Here is a 22,090-nt window from a genome sequence, read left to right as displayed (position 1 = left end):
GTTGTTTGCAGATCTTTTCTATTATAGACATGGCTGCTAACACCATCTTTGTACAGATAACCTGGCACTCATGTACCAGTGTATATACTTATAGCCATTTATAGAATGAAAAGAAGTTTTCCTGAGACTGTAATAACATATCGAGATGGATATAATTAAAACAGAAGCAGACTGACACCCTGAATCAAATGCAAACCATAAACCAGGATACCTGAGCATTGTACCTTACATACTTGCTTGAAGAGGGCAGTCAGCCCAATATGCAAATAAAAAGACATTGATGAAAAACATTAAAATAAAGTAAAAATAAAAAAATAAAAGACAATGTTGGTATCTGCCAACATTTTCCAGAGATGATAACTGAAAAGCTGAATTGCAAATGAGGAGATCTGAATTCTAAGTAACACTAACTCACTGAGTGATTTCTGACCTATCTGAGCATCAGTTTCCTCACCAGCAATATGGTGATAACACTTGCCTTGCCAGCCTCATGGGCTTTTGTGAGTGTAGATGATGCACGGCCCTCATTTATTCATCTGACCTTCACTGACGTCCCACGTTGGGTTATAGTGTTTTGCCACCTACTTCAGGAAGGCAAAAGATATATGAGAACTCTTCTTTTCCTCTTTGGAGTTGTCAAAGTACTACAGCAGAGATAATGCTGAAAATGACAGAATCCTTTTTTTTTTTAAAGATTTTATTTATTTATTTGTCAGAGAGAGAGAGCGCGCACGCACAATCAGGGAGAGAGGCAGGCAGAGGGAGAAGCAGGCTCCCCGCTGAGCAAGGAGCCCGAAGCAGGACTCAACCCCAGGACCTTGGGACCACGACCTGAGCCGAAGGCAGATACTTAAGCAACTGAGCCACCCAGGCGTCCCCCTGAAAACGACAGAATCCTATGGAAGTAGAAGGTTATATGATCATGGTGGTGGTGGTGGTTATCATGAAGAATATGTAAAAGTTATAAAAATTATAAAAGTGAAAAACTGGAGCATAAAGTACTGAGAATCCCCTGAAGAAGATCTTTGAGGGATATATCTCTCTTTCTCTCTCTCTCTTTTTTTTAAAGATTTTATTTATTTACTTGAGGGAAAGAGAGAGAGAGAGAGAAACATAGAGGGAGAGGGGGAAGCAGACCCCTGCTGAGCAAGGAGCCTGATGCAGGGCTTAATCCCAGGGCCCTGGGATCATGACCTGAGCTGAAGGCAGATGCTTAAACAACTGAGCCATCCAGGCACCCTGCAATTCCTCTTTTTTCTAACCATACCAAAGGCACTTGATAGATTTTTAAAAATGAGTATTTTCATTGTTAATTTCAGTTATCTGATAAAAGTTCAATATAAAGATACTATATATTTCATAATGAATGCCAACTGGTTCTAGAAACTTAGAGCCAGTTATAAACACATACCTTAGCTGTAACTTGGGGTCTCATTAAGTGTCAGTTTCCCAAACTGCTTTGAGCTCAGAGTATCCCACCCCCCACCTCCACCCCACTTTCCGTACCAGTTTCCTACCAGTTAACCAGTTAACTTCTGTAGCAATGGGTTGCTGCTTCTCCATAACTAAGGACACTGTAGCCTTGTTAATGGATTTTTTTTTTTTTAAAGATTTTATTTATTTATTTGAGAGAGAGAGAGAATGAGAGATAGAAAGCACGAAGGGAAGAGGGTCAGAGGGAGAAGCAGACTCCCTGCCGAGCAGGAAGCCCGATGTGGGACTCGATCCCGGGACTCCAGGATCATGACCTGAGCCGAAGGCAGTCGCTTAACCAACTGAGCCACCCAGGCGCCCCTTGTTAATGGATTTTGTTAAAACATAGGGTTACCACTTATAAACTGCTAGGAAAAAAAAAAAAAAAATCCTAACCAAAAGGACCTAGAGATGAAGCAGAACCCATTGTAAGCCTTTCTTCCTGGTGAACTAGAAAGTGAAATAGGCATGATGACCCCAGTAAGAGGAGGGAGGGAGGTCATTCCTCTTCCCTTTCCTAGGCCAGTGAATAGTTTGAGTTTAGAAGCTTCTGAGGCCGGAAAGGCTGAAGGGAAGAGGGATACTTGCTCTCTAGATTGAAGATAAGGATGTATTAAGAATTCAGCTATGGTTTAGCTCACCTCTCCCTGCCTAAAAATGCAGTCAGGTACACCAGTAGGTTGTCAGAGAGTGTCCCTGCACAGGATCAGTCATGGTTTAGAACACAGGATAACTACCATTTACATAGGGGGTGCCTGGGTGGATCAGTCAGTTAAGCATCTGCCTTCGGCTCAGGTCATGATCCCAGGGTCCTGGAATGGAGCCCTGCATCTGGCTCTCTGCTCAGCGGGGAGCCTGTTTCTCCCTCTCTCTGCCCCTCCTCCTGCTCATGCTCTCTCTCTCTCTCAAATAAATAAATAAAATCTTTTTAAAAAATACTATTTACATCGACATGGATGGAACTGTAGGGTGTTATGCTAAGAGAAATAAGTTTATCAGAGAAAGACAACTATCATATGGTTTCACGTACGTGGAACATAAGGAATAGTACAGAGGACCACAGGGGAAGGGAGGGAAAAATTGAATGGGAAGAAATCAGAGAGGGAGACAAACCATGAGAGACTCTCAAACTGAGGGCTGCAGAAAGTGGTGGGTGGGGGGTTGGGGTAACTGGGTGATGGGTATTAACGAGGGCACGTGATGTGATGAGCACTGGGTGTTATAAGCAACTAATGAATCACTGAACACTACATCAAAAACTATTGATGTATTATATGTTGGCTAATTTAATTAAAAAGAAAAAAAGAACACAGGATAACAAATTGCCACCCTTGCAGCACCCCACAGAGACCATGAGAATAGATCTGTTGTCTCCCCTTCTCTATGGAGCCTTCACTAGTCTTTTTTTTTTTTTTAAGCTTATTTATTTACTTGAGAGAGAGAGCAAGGAGGAGTGGTGGAGAGGCAGAAGAAGAAGTAAACTCCCGCTGAGCAGGGAGCCCGAGGTAGGGCTCTAACCCAGGACTCTGGGATCATGACCCAAGCAGAAGGCAGACACTTAACTGACTGAGCCACCAAGGCACCTGGTTTTTCACTAGTCTTATGTCAAAGGAGTTTCCTCCATTGGTATGAACACTGATAGGAGCTATTAATTACAGTAAATACATAGAGACTGTGGAGAATATTCGTGCAACCCGGTTATTGGAAAGAGGCACCAGATACAGCAAGGGAAGATCTGGGATTGAGTCCTGACTCTGTTGCTTGCCAGCTAGGCTGCAGGTCCCAAATGTGGTAGAAAGTGCACAGTTTTGGTGATGGCACGGCTACCACACTATATGTTTACTACTATTCCGCACTATCTCAATAAAACCTCTCTAGAGCCATTATCAAGTTCTTATTCTCATTCTCATTTTGTCTCAGTTTCACTCCAAAGATAAGGAAGCAAAGTCTGGTTGAATGGTTAAAAGTCTTCGATTGGAGTCAGATAGAACTGGTTTGAAAAACCTTCACCTCTACCACTTACTAGCCATGTGACCTTGAGAAAGGCACTTAGCTTCCTGGAACCTCTCTCTGTTGCTTCATCAGTGAAGGGGGATAATTATAAAGCAGTACCTAACGCTTGTTGAGCATTTATTAAATGTCAGGACAGTCGAAAGTACATTACATGGATTCCCTCAGATTTTCCAAAACTCTATGTGTAAGTAAAATCATTATCCACATTTTACAGAGAGGAAACAGAAAGTTTAAGTAAGTTGCCCCAGTTTACACAGATAGGAGATATGGAACCAGAATCAGAACTCACGGAGAGGACACCTGGGTGGCTCAGTCATTTAAGCATCTGCCTTCAGCTCAGGTCATGATTCTGGGGTCCTGAGATGGAGCCCCGCATCGGGGTCCTTGCTCAGCAGGGAGCCTGCTTCTCCCTCTGCCTGCCATTCCCCCTGCTTGTGCTCGCTCTCTGGCTGTGTCTCTCTCTGTCAAATAAAAATCTTTAAAAAAAGAAAAGAAAATCATCAGGAAGAGAAAAACACTTACAGCACTGTACTATATTTATAAAAGAAAAAAATCTGTATATAGGTGAACCTGCACAGTTCAAACCTGTGTTGTTCAAGGGTCAACTGTGTACTGTGTACAATGTAGTGACTCAACAATTATATATACTACTCAGTGCTCATCATGATAAGTGTACTTTTAATCCCCTTCACCTATTTCACCCCTGCCCCCTCCTTACCTCTCCTCTTGTAACCATCAGTTTGTTCTCTAGAGTTAAGAGTCAGTTTTTTGGTTTGTCTCTTTTTTCCTTTGTTCATTTGTTTTGTTTCTTAAATTCCACATCTCAGTGAAATAAGGTTCTTACATGATACATGAAATGGTATAATGGTAACTCAAAAATTACAGAAGTAGGGCGCCTGGGTGGTTCAGTTGGTTGGGCGACTGCCTTCAGCTCAGGACATGGTCCTGGAGTCCCGGGATCGAGTCCCGCATCGGGCTCCCTGCTCGGCGGGGAGTCTGCTTCCTCCTCTGACCCTCTTCCCTCTCGTGCTCTCTATCTCTCCTTCTCTTTCTCTCAAATAAATAAAATCTTTAAAAAAAATTACAGAAGTATATCATATCATAACATATAATCAAAATATAAAAAGCTAATGGAGGAAATAAAATGAAATAATAGAAATGCTTGTTTTATCCAAAAGAAAGCAAGAAAGAAAAGAACAAAGGAACAAAAATAAATAGGACAAATGGAAAACAAATAGGAAGATAACAGACCTAAATTTCTTTTTTTTCTTTAAGATTTATTTATTTATTATAGAGAAAGAGAGAGCAAGCGGGGGGAGGGGCACACATATGGGGGGGCGGGGAGAGAGAGCAGACTCCCCGCTGAGCAAGGAGCCTGACACCTGGCTTGATCTCATAACCCTGAGATCTCGACCTTGAGATCACAAATAGCTGAAATCAAGAGTTGGATGTTTTAACCCACTGAATCCAAAAGACATACTTTAAATACAAGGACACAGCAGATTGGACATGTCAAAAGTAAAAAGGTTAAGAGCGCTAGTATGGTTAATATAAAAGTAGACTTCAAGGATTACAAGAAAGGATTACCAAAAAGAAATACAGACATTTTATGATGACAGAAGACTCAATTTATCAAGAACACATAACAATTCCAAATGAGTATGCATCTAATAATAGAGCTTCAAAATACATGAAGCAAAAATGAACAGAACTAAAGACAGAAATAGACAAATCCACAATTATAGTTGGACATTACTCCTTGTAATCTCTGTAACCTTCTGTAATCTTTATAACTGATAAAATATGCAGGCCAAAAAGAGTCAGTAAGAATATGGAAAATTTGAACAGTATTATCAGTGACGTAGATCTAACTGACATTTATCAGGCACTATGTACAATAATTGTAAAATATACATTCTTCCAAATACAAATGGAACCTTCATTAATATAGGCCCTATGTTGGGTCATAAAACAAGTCTCAATAAATTTCAAAGAATCTAGTGTAAGTAATTATTGAAATGAGAAGGCTAGTTATTTGTCTTATAATCTGTGATTCTGTGAATTCTCCTACTCTGATAAAAGAAATTTTCTAGCACCTTTTTCCAAATCTAGCAATATTATTTGCTTGCTAGGTTTTCAGAAACTTACTAAGTTTTTCTTTCTTTCTTTTTTGAAGATTTTATTTATTTATTTGATAGGCAGAGAGAGAGAAAGCACAAGCAGGGGGAGCTGCAGGCCAAGGAAGAGGGAGAAGCAGGCTTCCCGCTGAAGACCCTGGGATCATGACCTGAGCTGAAGGCAGACGCTTAACTGACTGAGCACCCCAAGCACCCCAAGATCTTACTAAGTTTAAGACTCAGTTCTTTAATCCCCTAAACAATGGAATTATTTCTTTATTATTTTTATTATTTTATTATTATTATTATTTTAAACTTTTGGTATAGTTAACATGTAGTGTTATATTGGTTTCAGGTGTACAATATAGTGATTCAACAATTATATATACTACTCAGTGCTCATCATGATAAGTGTACTTTTAATCCCCTTCACCTATTTCACCCCTGCCCCCTCCTCACCTCTCCTCTTGTAACCATCAGTTTGTTCTCTAGAGTTAAGAGTCTGTTTTTTGGTTTGTCTCTTTTTTCCTTTGTTCATTTGTTTTGTTTCTTAAATTCCACATATCAGTGAAATCATATGGTATTTATCTTTCTCTGATTATTTCACTTAGTTGTACCTTTTATATCCATTCATGTTGGTGCAAATGGCAAGATTTCTTTTTTTTATGGCTGAGTAATATTCCATTGTATATATGCACCACATTCTTTTTTTTTTTTTTTTTTAGAAAGAGAGTGTGTACACGTGAGCTAGGGGGCTGGTGGTTGGGCTGAGGGAGAGGGAGAGAGATAATCTTAAGCAGGCTCATGTCCAGCATGGAGCCCAACAGAGGACTTCACTCTCTTTCTCAAAAAAAAAAAAAAAAACATATATATGAAGCTCTCTATTCTCTCTATTCTCAGAAAATGCAATCTTCCACCTGAAGCTTGGCACCATATGATATAGAATCCAGAACATCTGTTGCTTAAGATTCTCTAAAATAATCTCAGTTACCACTGCAGACAATGAACTTCTGCAAAAGAGACTTCATCAGGAATCGTCTCTTTAGAGCCCCTGTTACTCAGCTCATTTCTGGTGTTGAGGGAATCGTTGATGTCTACCTCGATAAAGATGTTCTGTGTATGTGTTTGTCTATTGGGTATAAATGTCTTAAGAAGCAGTACTTAGGGATGCCTAGGTGGCTCAGTCGGTTGAGCGTCTGCCTTCCGCTCAAGTCATGATCCCAGGGTCCTGGGATTGAGTCCCACATTGGGCTTCTTGCTCAGTGGGGAGCCTGCTTCTCCCTTTGCCTGCTTTTCCCTCTGCCTGCCACTCTCCCTAATTGTGTTCTCTCTCTCTCTCCTCCACAGATGGATAAATAAAATCTTAAAAAAAAAAAAGTACTTAGACCTTAAATAGGAAGGCTTTGAGAATACAATATGGCAGGAGTTCCTAAACTGGAGTCTGTTGGCCCTACTTGGAGGATTGTCAGATAATGTGTGGTGATAGCATTTTCCTGGGGACAGAACTCACAACTTTCAGTAGATTCTCAAGGAATAGAAGCTTTGACCTCTAAAATGCTAAAAAGACTTGCATCATCTTTTCAAGTTGCTGAAAGCATTTTTACATCTTAGCCCTACAAAGGACACAAAACTATGTTTCTGTTTTTTCATCTGTAATATTGGGTTGTGTCAAAAAAAAAAAAAAAATCAGTGTGCTCATTGCTTTGGCTGAAGAAGTTCTTAAAGATTTTTTTTTAAGATTTATTTTATTTATTTATTTTAGGCAGAGGGAGAGGGAGAATGTCAAGCAGATTCCACACTGAATGCACGGGGCTCAATCTCATGATCCTGAGATCATGACCTGAGCCGAAACTAAGAGCTTAACGGACTGAACTACCCAGGTGCCCAGATTTTTTTTTTTTTTTAAGTACAATCTACCCCCCCCAGTGTGGGGCTTGAACTCAACCCCAAGATCAAGAGTCACCTACTCTACAAACTGAGCTTGGCTGAAGAAGTTCTGCATAGCAAGCCTGGCTGCCACTCAAGGGTCCATTTATTAATATCTTGCAGAATAAAACTCTGGAGACACCAGCTGGGAAAATACTGGCTTAGAAAGTTCACTTATGGGGCGCCTGGGTGGCTTAGTTGTTGAGCGTCTGCCTTCGGCTCAGGTCATGATTCCAGGTCCTGGGATCGAGCCCCACATCGGGCTCCCTGCTCAGTGGGAAGCCTGCTTCTCCCTCTCCCACTCCCACTGCTTGTATTCCCTCTCTCGCTGTGTCTCTCTCTGTCAAATAAATAAATAAAATCTTTAAAAAAAAAGTTCACTTATTTTTACATTCATTTCAAATACGTACCAAGCCTGCACTCCTCTAAGTATCTGTTGAGTTCTACAGAGGCTGCCATGCGGACTGAGAACCCTGGTCAAATGGAACCTAACCTGCAGACACAGGGCTCCAGCATGTTGCTTGAGAGGGTGTTCATGAAATTACCCAAATCTAGACCCAGCTCAGCCTATCTCCCACATCTAGACCCAAATCTAGATCCAGCCCAGCCTATCTCTCACTTGCATCAGTGTGCTCATGAAGCCTTTTTGAGCCTAGGTTTATATTTCTCATCTGTAAAATGGGGCTAAGCATGCAATTTTTAGATTCTTCTGAAATATATTTTTGGTTCTTCTGGCTTGATGTATGGGTTGTTCTGGATCCTCCCTCCTACTTTCTAACTTTGCCTCTCAGCCCCTAGGCTCATTTTGCTTGAGCCCCCCATGGTTTTCTTCCTCTGCCTTGACTAAACCACACTCATTTCTATTTAAGGTTCTTTACACCTGTTGCTTCCTCTGCCAGGAGCTACTTCCCTGGTTCTTTGCATCCCTGCATTTCTTTTGCTCACTCTTTCTTATTGTTAGATTTCAGCTCACACACACATTCCCTCCTCAGAGAATTTTCGTGACCATTCATCATGACTCCATACTCTGTCCCTGTCACCTTTCTCTTATCATTTTCTTAGTATTCATTATCTAACACTTGAGTAGTTTGCTTTAAAAAAAATCATTTCTCCTCATTAGAACTTGTTCAGGGTTATAGTCCCAGGACACTGGACAGTGTCCAGTAGAGAAAAAAAGCTCAGAAATACATACTTGTTAAATAAATGAATCGAACGGAACAAAGCGGAGGGCGTAGACATGGAAATGGTACAGATTAAAACCTCATCAACATTAGTGATTACAGTTTTATATGGTCGTTACTATAACATCTACATTTCAGAAGAGGGGATGTGTGTTTACATTTGCATAACAAATTGGGTCCAAAAAGTAAATGGTCTAGAACAATAGTCCCGTATCAAAGGTGAGCTCAGATTCCAACAATGCAAAACAGAAAATCTCTCTCCCCACCCAAAAGGTTTACAAAAAATTCTCAGGTGGTTTTCCCCCTGGCAAAATGTGGTATCTATTAAAATGGTAGAAGTTTGCAGTTAGGTAAGGTTGGTTCAGACACGTGTTTCAGAAGGGAAAGTTATTTCTGGTTGCTACATGTGGATACTAGATCAGACTCTGATAGACAGGTAAAATGGAATGGGTAACTGGGCAGATAAATGGACTGGGAAGGAAGAATTATAGGTGGAGGGTGCACCCCATGATTTCCATCAGAGTCACCAAAATCCATCTCCAGTAGAACTTATAGTTAAATAAGAGAACTGGACCTCTCTGCAGATCAGCAGCTTCAAGTGTATCCTGGATCACCACGCATGAGCCATTCTTGACTGGGAACCTCTGCTGGATTTAGGTATGGAGGGAAGACCATAGCAATGGATTCCATTTCCTGCTCCTAAATGAATGGTGGTAAATAAGGCTAAGGTTGGGATGAGGAGCCTCGAATGCCAGGACAAAAGCTTGTGCCTTTAAGATCTCTAAGTAAGGCGATAAGTAGGAGCGAAGTGGTTTGAGAGGAAAGAGGCCAGTTTTGGAAGGCCAGAGTGAAGGCTGTTTACAGTTCAGGCAAGAAAGGCAACATAGGGTCTAGAATCGGGGGGAAAAACGGGAACAAAAAAGGGATGAACGAGAGTTGTGCAGGTCAAAGGTTTCCAGTGTGTCTGTGGGGGGCCAGAGGCACTGCAATTTAGGCTGGGCGGGGGATTCATGGGGTTTGTTTGGATGTTTTTGGCCCACGGGATATAAACTTCAATGTGTCTCTTCAAAATAATAGCCCCTGTTGTCTATTGGCTGTATCGTGAAATAGAAATCATGAGTACACTGTATCTTTTAAAAAAAATCCCCTTTTGTAGCACTTCCTTAAAAACAGCTATTTAATGCAACTCTGCCAGTGAGTTCTTGACAGTTCTGTCTTAACGATTCTGATATTAATGAAACATTTTTGTAAAGGGTTGAAGTGTCTTCCTGGTAAGTGTTTAGCTTCTGTTTTTCCAAAATACCTTGTGATAATTTTCTCCTTTGCCCTAAAGAATGTTTCTCATATTGATTGTTCAGATACAAGAAATATTATGCAATTGAAGTGATCAATAGCGTTTTTGAGCTTTTTTCTTCCCTTTGGGTTTGCTACTTTTAAGAGTTGTGATTGTTGTGATAATTTTGTGGAGTATTTTAAAGTCATTTAAGTATTTGATTCAAAGTACAACACTCATGTATTTGCTTTGGTGCTTATGAGTTGAGGCATAGTTAATTGAAAGTCATTGACATGGCTTTTTAAAAATACATATACTGATGATAATCATTAGGGATCATAGCCCAGGCATGGTTTATGGGTTTTCTTTTTTTTTTCTTTTAAGTTTTTGCTAAAATGTTCAATATCTCTCACAGTGGAAAGCTGTCTTCCAGCTTTTTTGAGATATAAGTTTAAGGTGGAAAATGTGATGATTTGACATACGAATATATTATGAAATGATAACCACAATAAGATTAGTTAACACTTCCATCACCTTACATAATTACTTTTACCTTTTTTTAGGGATTTTTTCCCTCATATTTTCTTCCAACTGACATGGCATAGTGATTTTGAAGAGCAGAATAGAATTTCAGTGTCTGACATACTATACTGATGTAATTATTATATTGTAATAGTGTGTTAGATTATATCATCTCTTTGTATTCTACAGTGTTAACGAGTAAACTCACTGTTTGCAGGGTAAATGATAACTTGTAAACAGCTGCTGTGCTAAATAAAATGATAAGCAGTGTTGGACCCCCCACATGCTCTTTCTTGTTATGTAAATTTGTTTGTTTTTTAGTTCTATAGAACTGAAATCTTTTAAAAACCATTTAATGTTTTTTTTTATCACTGTTTATTTAAAACAAAATCTAACTTACATGGATAAGAAAGTAGACCGGGGCTCTTATCCTAGGATATTAAGAAGTCAATGGATGGGTTTTACAGGGTAAATTTTATTTGTAATGTAGATTTCCATTTCAAGGGAGAAAAAGCCTATCTTTCACCAGATTCTCAGTAGGCTGACACCAGAAAGATTGGGGGAAAAAAAAATCACCGATGTAAATGGAGAGCTATGCTAAGGTAAAAAGGATTCTGATTTTCAGAATTTTTAAATACTTTCTTTTGTTTTTAAGATTTTATTTTTAAGTAATTTTTACACCCAATGTGGGGTTCAAACTCACAACCCCGAGATCAAGAGTCACATGCTCTACTGACTCAGCCAGCCAGGCGCCCCTTAAATACTTTAATTCTTTAAAAGAATTTTGAAATACTTAAGTGTTCTCCTGAGTTATTTTTATATTCTCTTATAAGTTAAGCAGTTTAGGTAATTAACTCTATTTAGCTATTTTAACATTTAAAAAGTTTTGTAATAATAGAAAAGCAAAAAAAGTTTGTAGGCAATTTTATAAGAAGAAAAATGTGTACTCATTAAAGAGACTTCAGATGGTACTTTGGATTCATACAAGGTATTTTCAGAAAATACTTTGAGTAAGATCTTTTAATTCAGAGGCAAATTAAATACACTATTAATTTTGTTTATTTATTAGTCTTTTTCAGAATTGTCAATATATTAATGAAGCATGGTAAGTTGGCATTTTAAAATCTTTGGAGGACGAGCATCCTCTTTGAAGGATGAATATCCTCCATTTTGGAAAATATATGGATTAGATTATAAGGGCATGAAATGGTTTGCAAAATAGTTTAATTTGGGGGCACCTGGGTGGCTCAGTCTGTTAAGGGTCCGACTCCTGGTTTTAGCTTGGGTCATGGTCTCACGGTGGTGGGATCCAGCCCTCCATCAGGCTCCATGCTCAGTATGGAGTCTGCTTCAGATTCTTCCTCCCTCCCCGCTCACACTCTTTCCCTGGGTCTCAAATACATAAATAAAATCTTTAAAAAAAAAACAGTTTAATTTTACATCTTGGGGACATACTTTTGAAATTAAGAGCATTCCATTTTAAGTAGTGATTCAGATTCTGTTTCATTAAAGATATTTCCTTGATCCTTCTTTCCAAATCAGTTTCCTGCTATACAACTCCTTACTAAAATTTATGAGAATGTTAAATATTATACCATAGCATGAATACTGTTCTCTAAATACTGTATATTATAGAGCAGTGGATCTCAACCAGGGTTGAGAGTGCTGCTGGCATCCAGTGAGTGGGTAGAGACCAGGGATGCTGCTAGATTTTCTACAATGCACAGGACAGCCTTCCACATCAAAGACTTAGCCAACCCTACGTGTCAATAGTGTCATGGGTGAGAAACCCTCCTTTATATCAGAAAGATTAAGTTCAATTGATAATTTCATAACCTGAGGGTTCTGCCATTGTAGCAGTCCTGTGTTGAACAAGACAAGCTGGGACAAGCCTTTGAAGATGCTTTTGAGGTGCTGAGGCAACATTCAGCCGGAGATCTTCAGTACTCTCCAGGTAAAGATGTCAGTCCCCTTCTTTTAGTGGTAATCAAATGGCTTCTTGGTCACACAGACATAATAATTATCAGAACAGAGAAGACCATTTTAATCTAGTGCATCTAGGATTTATTCTAACAAAGGCAAAAAGCTTCCAGGGTTACCTAGCCTACGTAAATTTAAAGTGTCACATAGGAAAATGCAAGAGTATAGAGAATGACATTCCACATAGGAATACTAGCACATAAAATTATTAGCTATTAAGCATATCTGGTTGATATTTATCTAATAGAAAATTTTAACTGTCAGAGTGGGCTTTTCGGTTATTCTAATTTATCTTATAGACCTTCCATACAAGAGATATTCTACTCAGAAGTAGAATTCTTTTCTTTTGAGAGTAAATATTCTTCTTCTTCCTCACCCATTGCCCTATAGACTGTGGAAAGATAGTGTAGGTGAAACACAGGTATCTTGCCTATTGAATTTATACAGGGTATTTCGGGAAGTTCCAAGATAAAAGAAATCATGGGATCTCTGCTTGCAAGGAACATGTGCTCCAGTAAGGGAAATGGGATATGTAAAAGATACCAGTATAATGCAATAAATGTAGGGAAATGCAAAGTGACAGAGAACACATGATGAAGCAACCACACATATAAGCTTATATGCATATATAAACATACATTCACATGCAATTATAAACTTTGACTTTTGGAGTTTTCTTTTTCTGTTTTTAAATTAGATTACAAAAATTACCTGGCTTTCATCAACCACTGCTCTCATGTTAGAGGAAATTCCAACTGCTATGGTGTGCTGCCTACAGAGGAACCTGTCTATAATTGGAGAACAGTAATAGTGAGTACATGTACCAGTAGACCAATCTCCCAGTAACAGGCAAATTCCCTATTCACACCTGCCTTCCACTTGGTGTACGCTTGCTGAAACCCAGCTTAGAGGCAGTGGTGACTGTGAGAACACTCACAGACATCAATGCTGTGAATTTTACAGTCAACATGGGTGATCTCAGCAAGGCTGTCAAGAAGGAAACTGCCCTCCATCATTGCTCTCCATCCAGCATCAGAGGGTTTGAATGACTTCTAGAAAGATGTGTTTTTAGGGTTCTCACATTACTGCTTCTCGTCCACCTGGAAAATTGCAAAAAAGTATGGTTCCCCTATAAGCCATAGGGCAAAGCCCAAACTTCCCCTGCACTGGCTTTACCTACAATCTTGTATTAACCTGCTCTGTTTCCCTTCCCGAGCTCAGAGCTAGCTACATGTCTTGGACCAACTCATGGATATTGTTATAGCTCCCTGCAAACAAAGTGTCCCCACCATCTATCTCTCCATGTGTTCTTTTGTATTATTTTCTTTTGCCTTTTTTTAAAGATTTATTTCTTTATTTGAGAGAGAGTGAGTGAGTGGGGCAAGGGACAGAGGGAGAGGGAGAGAGAAACTTAAGCAGCCTCTGCGCTCAGCGCAGAGTCTGATGCAGGGCTCGATCCCATGAACCTGAGATCATGACCTGAGCCAAAACCCAAGAGTAAGATGCTTAATGGACTGCACCACCCAGGTGCCCCTGTATTGTTTTCTTAATGCCGGCTGTCTTAATGTGGTGCGGTGTAAATATGAAATGTTTTTTCTTTTTTCTTTTTTTTTCCCAGTCATTGTGCTATGTCAAATGTCCTTTCCCTGACCCTTTAAATTGTTCTGTTAGGGCCTCTCCACAAGACATTTCTTTGAACAGGGAGTTTGGGTTCCAACTTAACCTCTTCTACCTCACTTAGGGTTGCCAGGTAAAATACAGCATGTGAACATTTTTATTTGCTAAATCTGGCAACCCTGCTTCCCCTTCAACTCCCACTCCCCAGTATATATCACAGCCTCTTGTGGCTGGGGGCACTCCTTGCCTGCTGGGAAGTCTCTTATGGGGTATGGTAAGGTGGCTCAAGTCAATCTTTGTCGAATTAACCCATGGAGACCTACATATCCTTGCCATATGTAATGGTAACAGCTGCTTCCTCCTGTCTGCTCTCTTGGCTCTGCCCTCCCTTGGCTGTCATCTTTCTCCTCTTGTCTCCTCTTGCCCAGATGGGCATCCAACAGAGGAATGGAAACTCATCTTCCCCTTTTTGCTGGCACTTCAATTTTGTACTGATAATTCTTTAAAATTTTTCTTCCTGGTATTTTTAGGGAGAAGGAAGGAAGCAACCCCCTCTTCTTTCTTATAGGGAAGGGATGATATGAAAGTCTTCACAAAGCCAAAGAGTACCTTCCATCCCTTGGTCCTCTCTTTATGTGGATTTGAGGCTAGTTCTGCCCTGGGAGATAATCTGGCTGCAGTTGAGGATTATGCTTTTTAGAATTTGGGAGATGCTTAGCACTCTTTTTGTCCTCAGCTTTTGACTTTAGCCATCAACTGGGGGCCACATGGAAAGTCCCTTTTAACATCCTGCTGCATTATTTATATAGAACAGTGCTGCGGACCTCTATTTTGAAGGAAATACTCATCCATCTCTGCCAAATATCCCTGAAAACCAACTGGTACAACCTGCTGTTCTCCATCAAAAGGGAGGAAAAGGTATGTGGATCCAGCACTCTTTTTATAGGTAAAAGAACCAAATCTTCTTCAAATCAACTTTAAAGGGATTTCATATCTGAGTTTAGAACTGCATTTGCAAAATATTATAGTATTGTGATTAAGAATAATTGACCTCTGACAGACTGAACCACTCCCAAGCCATTCAGCTTGAGTAAGCCTTCCTATTGCTTCATAGAAATGTGAAGCTGCAAAGTATCACTTCACTCAAATAAATCTGTATTCAAGAATAATGTGTCTATATTTGGGGTATAGAAAGGGGAACTTTTCCATAAGTTGTTTTAGCAGTCCACCCTAATCATGAAGGCCTTAGTATAGAAGTTGTCTCTCCATTTAAGTTTCCTGCAAATGAAGTTCATAATAATTTCGATATTTCATAAATTTGAAATCTTGATTTCATAAATTGAAGGTGTTGGTGATCTCACCTAACAGATGGACAAAGTGATAAAGTAGGATAGTAGCCTCTGATGGCTATGTTGTGGGCCACACACGTGCACATGTGCTATTGGAGGGAGTGTATAAATTGGTACAAAGTTTTGTAAGGCAATTTGGCAATAACTAACAAAGACTTAAATGTTTGTATCTTTTGACTCTTAGGGACTATATAACTGAGTGACTGAGTGTGAACTCTGGATTAATTGTGCGAGGCTGGGAAAATCACTTAACCTTTTGTACCACAGTGTCCTCATTCAAAGAACAAATAACGATAATTGTACTAACATTGTAAGATTGCTGTAAAAATTAAATGAGAAAGTCATTGTAAAGCATTACACTCATAACCTGACACTGGCACTGGATAATTTCTCAAGAGACCATAGGGGGTGTCTGTGTGTACACTATACACATTAGGATGTTCCTTGCAATGTTGTTTGTTGAAGGAAAAGAATGGAACTTACCTACTGCATCTGTCTGTGTATAAGGTACAGAGATGTGTAAGATGCATCATAATTTTACAATGAAATTTTTTTCATATCATAGTTTCTAAATTATTTTCAATGAATATTTTTTGAAAACTAGTTTTGTTCCTATATCTGCATCTTAGAATACTGTATCCTAGAACAAAATTCTAAATATTCAGCAATAATCTAATCCAGCAAAGAATACTGCATAAAACCACACACGTAAAATAAATCTGTATCACTGAATATTGGTATTGAATATTGAACTATTACTAGTAGTAATTTAATATAAGGAGAATAACACTTCTACCTCAGTCCAGGTGTTTAGCTTGTCAATATTATTATTTGCTTTGCCAGTATGGGCCATATCATCCACCATTTTCTGTTTTTAACGTTTCATCTTCCACCTGAAACAGGGATACATTTGAAACAGAATGAAATTTCAAAATTACCTGGGGATTCATTATCCAGAGAAAAATAGTACATGCATAAAACAGAACACATAGCTGTTAAAAGGCAAGAAGGCGTATCTTAATGTGTTGATAAAGAAAGAACTTTAGGGCGCCTGTGTGGCTCAGTTGGTTAAGCGGCTGCCTTCAGCTCGGGTCATGATCCCGGGGTCCTGGAATCGAGTCCTGCATCAGGCTCGTGCTTGGCGAGGAACCTGCTTCCCCCTCCCTCTGCCTGCTGCTCCCCCTGCTTGTGCTCTCTCTCTGTCAAATAAATAAAATCTAAAAAAAACCCCAAAAAACTCTAAAGTAAATTGTTTTAATCCTTTTTAATTCCATGATTTAAAAGTAATAATGCACATTATTTATTAAAAGTTCAAAGGATTCAGAAATTCGCAAAGAATAAGTCGAAGTGTTCCTTCTTTCTTCCCATGTTATGTCCCGGAAGTAACAGTTGTTACTTCAACAGCTGGGTATTTTACCCATCTATAGCTAATTTCTGTATTGTTCTCTGATTTAAGATATATTACTTACTGAAAAAAACTGCAAAATAATATGATACCACGGATATTTATTTTTATTTTTTTAAAGATTTTATTTATTTGACAGAGCCCAAGCAGAGGGAGAGAGAGGGAGAAGCAGGCTCCCTGCTGAGCAAGGAGCCTGATGTGGGACTCGATCCCAGGACCCTGGGATCATTACCTGAGCCGAAGGCAGACACTTAACCAACTGAGCCACCCAGGCATCCCACCCCTAGTATTTAAGGATGTGTATGTTTATATGCAAATTTTTTAAATTTTAAAAATATGTAGAATAGACTGGAATTTTACTTTCACTTTGTGCTTTTGTTTGAATCTTTTACTCTGAGCACATCATACTTTCTTTTTTTTTTAAGATTTTATTTATTTATTTGACAGAGAGACAGCGAGAGAGGGAACACAAGCAGGGGGAGTGGGAGAGGGAGAAGCAGGCTTCCCGCGGAGCAGGGAGCCCGATGTGTGGCTCCATTCCAGGACCCTGGCATCATGACCTGAGCCGAAGGCAGATGCTTAACAACTGAGCCACCTAGGCACCCCACATCATACTTAAATAAAAATTTAAATATTTCTTTTCAAAACTGAAAACAAATTTTAAAAGGTGAGGATCCATTACCATTGATTTGACCACCGGATAAGAGACAAAGTTTAAGGCTGTGACTTTTAATTCATGATGTGTTTTTTGGTAAGTCCCTTTCATTTCTCAATTTTTAATTTTGAGATAATATAACCACAAAAAGATAAAAACCTTTGAGGTTTTAGGATGAATGATGACTGATGCAAGAGTATTACTCCCCAGAGACTGTTCAAAGCAGTTTGGGAATCCACTATTCCACTCTCTCTAGGGGAAAAGGGAATTTGGCCATGAATGTGTTAGCTACTGATAGATCTGGTGAGGCATCATATTTACAGGCCAATTCAGAAGTCACAAAATGGGCTGTCCCCTTCTCTGTTAGGCCAAAGACATCCAATCAACTTAGCAAAAATCACAACAAATCCTCCTGAAGTTTTCTGTCTAGACATTCTGAAATATAGGGCTGTATTCCTAAAGAGAAAAAAACCCTGGTAGTACCATTTTATTTCACAGCAATGAAAAATACCACAATGCCCATTGTCATTGCTCATAAATGATGTCAAAATGTCATGAATATGGCAATGAAGGTGGCATTTCCAATCCAGTTTTTTCTATTCTTTATTTTTCCCATAACTATGTAGACCCACAGTTTTTTTTACTTAAGTTTTTGTTATTGATTTTACTAATATTACTTTATATTTGAATACTATTTTGCATTTTATAAAATACTTTCACATTCCTTACCCCATTTGACTTGACTATTTGAATAAAGCCCTTTCAAATGATTTGCTTTCTGAAAATGGCTTTTGAGGCTTCTCTTTATTTAAAACCACTAAACTTTGCAATTCATTTTGCTCAGTTTTGTTGTTCTTTTTTTTTAAGATTTATTTATTTACTTATTTGAGAGAGCAAGAATGAGAGATGGAGAGAGAGAGCACATGAAAGGGGGGAGGGTCAGAGGGAGAAGCAGACTCCCTTCTGAGCAGGGAGCTTGATGTGGGACTCCATCCCGGGACTCCAGGATCATGACCTGAGCCGAAAGCAGTCGCTTAACCGACTGAGCCACCCAGGCGCCCTAGTTTTGTTGTTCTAACATATGACATAGAACTAGTAGTTAAAGATTTAATGGTGAAGAAAGACCACCTGACAGATGGCAGACTCGGATAAAAAGGCACCAGGCTTTCCTTTTCCAGTGAAGGACAGTACAAAAATTTTTACAACATCCCCAACAAAGAAAGGTCCAACTGAAACTTCAGTAGGCCAAACAGACCTCTGACTTTCAAGTCCCAATGCAGCTTTGAATTTAGTAGTCACTCAGCAAACCCTTCCTGAGGATGTTTCCTTGTGTGTAGCCATGGTGGAGTATGACATTGTTTTTCTCAATTTTAGGCAGGAAGAAGCTCCGACTGTTCGAATACCTTCATGAATCCCTGTGTAATCCTGAGATGGCATCTTGTATTCAGTGGGTAGATAAAACCAAAGGCATCTTTCAGTTTGTGTCAAAAAACAAAGAAAAACTTGCCCAACTTTGGGGGAAAAGAAAAGGCAACCGGAAGACCATGACTTACCAGAAAATGGCCAGAGCACTGAGGAATTATGGAAGAACTGGGGAAATCACCAAAATCCGGAGAAAGCTAACTTACCAATTCAGTGAAGCCATTCTCCAAAGACTCTCTCCATCTTATTTCTTAGAAAAAGAGATCTTCTACTCACCGTATGTTCAACCTGAGCAAGGCTTTCTCAGCTTCAGTAACTGGAATGCAAATTGTAATTGTCCATATGCTGATTATCATGAGCTAAGCCACCCTGATTGCTAAATACTCTCTTAACATTTCATTATTTCCTGGCATCAGAAATCCCTACCAATTTCAAGATTTTTCTCTTAAAGCAAATGCTGGAGAGGGAAAAACAATTAACTTCATTGTTTCTAATCTTTCATTAAACAGATTATAATCTATACAGACTTGGTGAAAAAATCTGCCAGTGAACAACTTGTAAATGATCAAGCCCCATTTGAAAGTACAGACTAAATGTCCTTCCTCTTACTATTGTTTATGCAACACTTTCAGATAAACAATGCTAGTAGAGATTATTTTACCTATATTGATTTAAATATTGTTTTCCTGTCATACACTAAGGCAAAAAAAAATACCACTCTAACATATCTGATGGCTTTAGTGACAACAAAATTGCATATGATAGTCATGCGAAAATACATTCATGATTTAAAAAAGATAGTTTCTTTGCACTTCAGACCTCATGGTCTGTAACCCTGTGGCGCTAAAGAAATGATCTAAGGAAAATGTGATCTACCTTACTGATAAGAGAACTCCAAAGCTTATACTACCCACAAGTCATTTCCTGGCATTTCTCCCCTGGGGTAGATCCAGGAGCTAACGTTTCTTGCTATCCTGCCGCTCAGCCACAAGAAGGTGCTCTTGCCTTGTTAATGGCTCTCTGGCCCAACTTTGAAACAAGACTTCCTCTTCCCTTGAATTAGCCCAGCTAAGACCAGGCTGGAACAATTGGAGAAAAAGAAAAGAAAAGAAAGATTTTGATAAAGGATAGAGACTAGCAAATCCAGAAAGGAACCAGGACTTGAAAGCTATGGTTTGTTCTCAACATTCCATCAGTAATGAAGAAGGAAACCCTGTTAACTTTCTTACGAAACCTGGCAGGTTCATACATATTCCATCTGTATTACCATGACACAGGAGAGCTTCCTAGACTACATGGGCTATCTTCAGTCCAGGCCAAGAGCTGCTTGGAGCCTACCCTATTTGATTTGTACCATTGTCCTTTTTCTTTGTGTCCTCCTGGTGCCCTTCATCCCTCAGGGATTCTTAAAAACATGGCAGACTAAGTGAAGGTAATGATACTGGCCATCTGCACAGGTAGTCTGGCCTTCTGGTATAAACAATGTTTGCATCCTCCCCAAAATCACATGTTGAAACGTAACCCCCAGTGTGATGGTATTTGGAGGCAGGCTCTTTGGAAGGAAGAGCTCTCTCAAATGGGCTTCGTGCCTTGTGAAAGAGACCCAGAGAGCTTCCTCACCCCTTCTGCTTGAGGACACAAGACGGCCTCCTATGAACCAGGAAGCAGGCTCTTACCAGACATTGAATGTGCTGGCGCCTTGATCTTGGACTTCCCAGCTTCCTGAACTGTGAGAAATTTCTGTTTATGAGACACCCAGTTTACAGTATTCTGTTACAGCAGCCGAAAAGGAGCAAGACAGCTCCAATCAGTGCTCACCTTAAAAGTAGGACCCAGCATACTTTTGTGTTCACTTTCCTACAAAGAAATATGCTCTGTAAATTAATGAACCACATAAATTTTACCAGACTTTGTGAAGAGGAAATAAATGAAGAGGTTTTACTACACAGATCATTCAGCCAACAATAAAATTAACATTTTACTTCTCTCCATAGTCCCTCTTAAACTCAATGCCAGCCTGAGCGGTTCATCTTGACAATTCTCCCAAAAGCCCCCAGTCAGCCCCTAATCTGTTTCGTACTGTTCTACAGAGTAGCTTTCTCTTGGGCAGAAATCTGGGCTCTGCCTTTTACCCAAAATGGGCTGACCAAAGGCCATTTTCACAAGCATGTCAGTCCTTAAAGACCAAAACCTCCGTATATTGTGTGCCATGTGCCCTACTTCAAACGGGGTGTTACTCCCTACCACCACCAAAGGACAGGGAAGAGAGATTTGTTAGACTCTATCATGGCCCTTCATTTCCTAGTATATATGGTATCCCAACCTCTATCTTGTCACTGTCACCTGGCTGAATGACTCAAACTCTTCTCCAGTGAGGAGGTGTCCAGTGCTAAGTGAAACACATGGTTTCTTCTGTTAGGAAATTTCAATTCTGTCAATACAGATTGGTAAGTTTTATTAGTATTTAACCAAAGTTTACCTAATGCCTTACCGAAGAGCAATTTATTGGTTGATTGGGCACATATATTGTGAAGTATGTAAAGTGCATCAATGTGGCAACATTAATTATATCTAACCTGTACAGACTGATCTATACACCCACTTAACCATCATCTAGATGAAGATACAGAACACTTCAGCATTTCATAAGGTTCTCTTACCCAATGCCCACCTTCTTAAACATCATATAAATGGAATCACAGTTTGTATTCTTTTGCATCTGCTTTTGTTTCCCTCAATACAATATGAAGTTCATCAGTGTTGCTGGATATAAGAGGAATTTATTCTTACTGCTTTTCAGCTCCTGATTTTTTAAAAAGACAGTGCCTGAAATCTCTTCTTCAATCTCCAGACTTTATAAATATAAAATGGACCCAGAATATTCTTATATTCACATGGATAGTGTTCCCTTATTGTCAAACATTGATGCCTGTCCTCCACAGAGTTGGAATGATGTACACTCATAAAACCACAATTTATATTTAGATATTTTGGTTAATATATTTTTACCCAACTCATGTAATCTGGATGGAATTTGAGTTTGTATTTTGATCATACAAATCCTGATGATATTAATGTAAAATAGGCTTAAAGCAATTTACTCCTTTCTCATGGATTGTTGAAAGTTAATGAAAATACTTTTAAACTAAAATGAACC

The 22,090-nt window shown here is 39.3% G+C and overlaps 1 protein-coding gene across 5 annotated transcripts; it reads left to right on the top strand.

Moving 5' to 3' along the window:
- The first annotated feature begins 9,885 nt into the window (after nt 1–9,885).
- Nucleotides 9,886–20,919, top strand: SPIC (Spi-C transcription factor). 5 transcript variants are annotated; one of them, XM_027591594.2, is made up of 7 exons: nt 9,966–9,981; nt 11,010–11,107; nt 11,575–11,610; nt 12,363–12,459; nt 13,183–13,295; nt 14,912–15,020; nt 18,886–20,919. In XM_027591594.2, the coding sequence occupies exons 3-7, from the start codon at nt 11,608–11,610 to the stop codon at nt 19,311–19,313; spliced, it is 750 nt and encodes a 249-aa protein (XP_027447395.1). In that variant the 5' UTR covers nt 9,966–9,981; nt 11,010–11,107; nt 11,575–11,607; the 3' UTR covers nt 19,314–20,919. The 5 variants fall into 5 exon arrangements, with proteins under 5 accessions (XP_027447394.1, XP_027447392.1, XP_027447393.1 ...); XM_027591593.2 differs by lacking the exon at nt 11,010–11,107 and having other exon boundaries at nt 9,886–9,981; XM_027591591.2 differs by lacking the exon at nt 11,575–11,610 and having other exon boundaries at nt 9,922–9,981; nt 10,996–11,107.
- The last annotated feature ends 1,171 nt before the right edge of the window (nt 20,920–22,090 follow it).

The sequence above is a fragment of the Zalophus californianus genome, chromosome 9 (assembly GCF_009762305.2).
Source record: "Zalophus californianus isolate mZalCal1 chromosome 9, mZalCal1.pri.v2, whole genome shotgun sequence".
NCBI classification, from domain to species: domain Eukaryota; kingdom Metazoa; phylum Chordata; class Mammalia; order Carnivora; family Otariidae; genus Zalophus; species Zalophus californianus.
The sequence above is the reverse complement of the archived record's forward strand: the minus strand, read 5'-3'. Positions and strand labels throughout refer to the sequence as shown.